The sequence below is a fragment of the Terrapene carolina genome, unplaced genomic scaffold, assembly GCF_002925995.2.
Source record: "Terrapene carolina triunguis isolate 2854851 unplaced genomic scaffold, T_m_triunguis-2.0 Scaffold165, whole genome shotgun sequence".
In the NCBI taxonomy this organism is placed as follows: Eukaryota; Metazoa; Chordata; order Testudines; family Emydidae; genus Terrapene; species Terrapene triunguis.
Window position 1 is genome coordinate 1,830,073 of NW_020664516.1, and position 5,267 is coordinate 1,835,339.

Here is a 5,267-nt window from a genome sequence, read left to right on the forward strand (position 1 = left end):
GCATCTGCTCATCTCCGGTGCAACTCACCCAAATCAAAGGAGATCCCCAATCATTGGGCCATTATATCCATAGTAGCTCAGTCTGCGTATCCAGGGTCTGACATGGCTCCCATCGCTGTAGGATCCCCACTGCCCAGCTACTGTTCAGTGCAAAATACACCAGGCCAAGGGTAGCCCTCGTGTGACTCCCTTCTCCTGTAATAGCCAAATGGTGGTTCTCTGTCCCCATCCCACTGTGGTCGGCCACCTGGTGACGATGGTACCCTATAGCTATCGGCTATAGGGCTCCTGGGTGTAAGGCCAGGGCGTCTGGCTTCTTAAGGTAAAGGGGTGAGAAAGGGAGGGGGGTGGACTAGACCAGCTCTCAACCAATCATAACTCATCATATCTCTAGCAAGTTGGTTGAGTACTATTCATTCCTATCCAATCAGATGCAGGGAAAGACTAGCTCTCCTCTTTCCAAATCCAAACCCTACAGACCACATGGGCACTGCTGTTCAGCCAGGACACCCGCCCCTAGCTTTCTCCCCTCCAGTCACGCACCCACTCATCACAAATCCCTCCTCCTTCCCAACGGCACCTTCCATTAGCCAGCATGCTGTTGTAGCTTTGGGGGTGGGGTGGGGGGAGGGCAAGAGGCAGACAGCTTGAGCACCCTCACACTCTACCAGCTCGACATGCATGGCAGGGGGCGTGGAGGAGGCCAGGCATAGATTCAGATTCCAAGGCCCGAAGGGCCCACTGAGATCACCTGGTTTGACCCCCCGCAGCATGGCACCGGCCATAGGACTGCCCCACAGTAATCCCTAGAGCAGAGCTTTTTGGGAAACAGCCAGTCCTGATTTTAACATTGCCACTGATGGAGAATCTACCTCCACCCTTGCTAAATCGCTCCAATGGCTAATTACTCTCCCCGGGAAACATATACACCTCCTTTCCAGTCTGCACACGTCTTGCTTCAACTTCCAGCCACTGGCTCGTGTTAGACCTTCGTCTGCTAGATGGAAGCACCCACTATTCAATGGTTGTTCCCCATGTAGATACTTACAGACCGTGATCAAGTCACCCCTTAACCTTTTCTTTGTTAGCTAAACAGACTGAGCTCCTGGAGTACGTCACTCCAAGGCAGGTTTCTAACCCTTTAATCAGTCTCGCGACTCTTCTCTGACCCTTCTCCAATTCACCCACATCCTTCTGGAACGGTGAGCACCAGACCTGGACACAGGATTCCAGCCGTGGTCGCACCAGTGCCAAATACAGAGACAAAAGACCCTCTCTACGTCTACTCGACATTCTGCTGATGCATCCCAGGGTGGCATTCGCTCTTTTGGCCGTTCAGCTGATTCTCCACCCCCACCCCCACATCTCTTTCAGAGTCCCTGCGTACCAGGAGAGAGTCCCCCAGGCCACAAGCATGGCCTATGTTCTTTGTTACCAGATGTGGACATGGACATTTACCCTTATTCAAATGCATATTGTTTGCTTGCACCCAGTTTACGAAGCGATCCAGATCACGCTGAATCAGTGAGCCCTTCCTTTGGCACAGCTGCTGCAAGGTCTTGACGGGAGCGCACTGGCCCCATTCCTGTTCTCCCACTGTATTTATCCGACCAACCCGGCAAAGCCCTGCTTATAAGCAACGAGGGAGGTGTGTCTATCAGACCAGGTTATGAACAGAACACAGAGAGTCATCCCTAAATCTGTCTCCACCCTCCCGCCTCGCAAAACTAATGCTTCTGTGGCTCTATTGCCTCTAACTCGAAATCCAGTCAATAGGGGGACAGCGATCATGCCACGGTCTATGGTTTCGCCATTGACTTCTGAGGAAGGACGCAGCGCCCCATCAGGGTGGCAGGAGCCCAGGAATCTAGTGCTGGGAGATGCCAAGAGGCCATGATTATTGGGGCGCTCATGACCATGAGCCCCAGGTGGCCTTGGGCAAAGCAGCATTAAATTTACCATCAGAGCTCAATGACAAGGAGCTGTGATCGAGGGTCCCCATGTGTCCCAATGAGAACCGTGTCCTCACAGACAGAACTCCAGCGGGGCTCGTGGGCTCTGCCCGTCGGCTCTGCTCACTTGGTAACCGGTTGGGCCACTGAGGCGAACGGGCGTTTTGTAAAAGGAGCAGGTCTGATGCTGCCACCTTTACTCCCACTGAGTAACACCTTCCTGTGTGAGGAGTCCCCATGCTTTTCAATGGGACTGTGTGGGGAGTAGGTGCGACTGGCCATGAGCCTGGGAGGGTGGGGGGAGAATGGCCCCTGAGCAAGACCTGAGATTCCCATTCCTCATGGGACGGCATTTTACTGGGAAAAGGACGGCTCAGGGCATGGGGTCCCCGCGGCACAGCCCTGTGTAGCGTAATGCCATGGATGGGCCTCTCAGCTCCAGGGCACTTCCCCATGACAAATCCACTGGGTCCCGGTGCGGGCTGTCCCAGACCTGTGCAGCTGAACCCCTGTTGCCAGCATTCTGTTTGTGCTGATCTGGTGGCTACGACGGTTAGTGGCGAGCAGGAGTGAGTGTGGCCAGATGCCCCCTCGTCATGCTGCAGAACCCTGCATACACCCACAGCCGGGCACACATGCACCCCCCCAGCCTGACACACACTCACGCAGACAAACACCCAGATGGGGACTATGCTGCATGAACAGCCCCAGGACACCCAACCTGGTACACTCGGGGGCACACCTAGCAGAAGCCTGCTGGATTCATAGCAATCTGGCAGCCCCTTTACCCTGTACTTGGGTTACCAGTCCCAGGGGCAAAGGTCGGCTGTGAAGCTGGATTCGGGGAAAAGGTAACTCTTGAGCAGGCCGGATCCTTTAAACTCCCAACGCTGCTGTATCTGACCGCCTGGCGCAGAGCTGTGGCCGGGCACCCCGACCCCTGCCGTGTCACTTTATGGCTAGAGACCCACACACGCAGCCTAACCTCCTGAGAAACACGTGTACCCAATGCCCCCTGGCCTGAGATCTGGACTCGCCGGACAGAGCCGGGGAAGTCCTTCCGCATCTCAGCTAATCGGGAGGGGAAGAGAGCCTGGCCTTTGGAGACGATGAAGTGCTAGCCCCGGGGCACACGCGTAGGGGCAGCTGCTCCCCCAGCCAAGGCATAGGACACCAAAGCACCTCCGGGGATAGGGCCGTGTGTGCCAGGAATTCTATCCACTGCTCTGATGCTCTGGTGCCTTTTCACTGCAGCGGGGAGGGAGGAGGGAGGAGAGAGGAGGGGGGTGGTCAGATGCTCAGCACAGGACTACGTGCATCTTCCGTCCAGAGGAAGAGGAGGGAGATGGCTTGTGGGGACAGCAGCCAGCGGTCCTTGGCGTTGTGTGTGTGTCTATCTGTGTGTGTTCTTTATACTTATTATGTAGCTGCTTATTCGAGTCCAGGTTCGTGCCCCCCCAACACACAGTGGGGCTGGCCCCTCTTGTAGCGCTGCCTCCTGCTGGCAGCGAGGAGTCTTTAACAGCCAGGAGCAAGGTGTGGGACGGGGGCGTGAGAAATGAAATAGAAAACAGGCTCCCAAACCAGTTCAGTGCCTCCTAGGCAGCGCCTTGCGAGTTTGTTAGCAAAGACTTTTAATTTCCATTTAAATCTAGACTCGTCTCTAGCTCCATAAAGTGGCTTTGCCTCTGTGATTCTTTACTGGGTTGATTTCTCTTCTCCGCTCAGTCCGGGCCCTGTGTTCGCTCTCTTCCCATGGGGTGCGGTGGGAGGGAGGGGCGGCAGGTGGGGGGAGTGTCATCACAATATCCGGGGGGCGGATCTGTCGTTGGTGATGGTCCTGCGCAGGCGCACGCCGCGCCGGATGGCTACCAGCATGTCTTCAGCGGGGGGCTCGCTGGAGGCAGCGGGGGGCAGAGTGGGCGTCTCCTCTCCAGGGCCGGGGACAGAGAGAGCGGTGGGGAAGGGGAATTGGCCCTCGCCCAGGGCATGGGCACTGGCCACCAGCTCGCCAATCTTCTCCACCAGGCTGTGCCGGTTGGCGGCCAACTGCTGGTCCTCCTCTTCCTCGGCAGAGAGGTGCTGCCCTGCCCCCGGGTACACCGAGATCTCCATGGCGGTGCTGCCCCAGGCCGTGTTGGGGAGGCTGAGCCTCTTGGGCGAGGCTTTGGCGAAGTCCATGGCGTTTGGGGAGGCGTCATCGGCGTAAAACACACACTCTTCACTGCCCACCCGGGTGGGCCCAGTGTAGCCAGGGGAGTCGGGCACCGTGGGGGTCTTCACTGGGACGATAGGGGGCCGGATGGGGATGGGCCCGGCGTTGGAGAGGGTGCGGCGCACCGAGGGCTTGGTGGAGGGCGTGCGGCGGATGGTGGCCACGCCAGGGGGGGCGCTGGCCGGCAGGGGGGTCCCGGTGGGCAGCCCGGCGGTGGAGGCGGGGCGCTTGGTCTGGATCATGCGGCGGTAGTTCTGGGCGATGTTGCTGTTGCGCGGGATGGTGGAGGATTTGTCAAACTCGCTCTGGCTGTCGCACTCCACGTCGCCGTTCACCGAGTAGCAGTCGTAATCCGAGCCTGGGGGCAACACGCAGCGTCAGCGCGATACGGGCACAACCAACACATGCAACACAATCACCAACACCACACAGCGTCAGTGCGACACGGGCACAACCAACACATGCAACACAATCACCCACAACATGCAACGTCAGCGCGACACACCACCACATGCAGCACAATCACCAACAACACGCAGTGTCAGCGCGACACACCACCACACCCAACACATGCAACACAATCACCAACACGCAGCACCAGCTCGACACACCACCACAACCAACACATGCAACACAATCACCAACAACACGCAGCGTCAGCGCGACACACCACCACACCCAACACATGCAACACAATCACCAACACCACACAGCATCAGCGCGACACAGGCACTCCCAACACATGCAACACAATCACAACAACACGCAGCGTCAGCGCGACACACCACCACAACCAACACATGCAACACAATCACCACCAACACGCAGCGTCAGCACGACACACCACCACAACCAACACATGCAACACAATCACCAACACCACACAGCGTCAGCGCGACACGGGCACAACCAACACATGCAGCACAATCACCAACACCACGCAGCGTCAGCGCGACACAGGCACAACCAACACATGCAACACAATCACTAACAACACGCAGCGTCAGCGCGACACACCACCACAACCAACACATGCAGCACAATCACCCACAACACGCAGCGTCAGCGCGACACACCACCACACCCAACACAGGCAACAC

The 5,267-nt window shown here is 57.5% G+C and overlaps 1 protein-coding gene across 5 annotated transcripts in view; it reads right to left on the reverse strand.

Annotated features, from left to right (window-relative positions):
• LOC112119562 (protein MTSS 2) overlaps positions 1-5,267 on the reverse strand; it is an 86,088-nt gene continuing 80,821 nt past the window's right edge. For all 5 annotated transcript variants that reach the window (XM_026653835.1, XM_026653832.1, XM_026653834.1 and 2 more), the window contains one exon: positions 1-4,525. In XM_026653835.1, the coding sequence (XP_026509620.1) occupies positions 3,753-4,525 (773 nt within the window). In that variant the 3' untranslated portion in view covers positions 1-3,752. The remainder of the gene's footprint in view (positions 4,526-5,267) is intronic.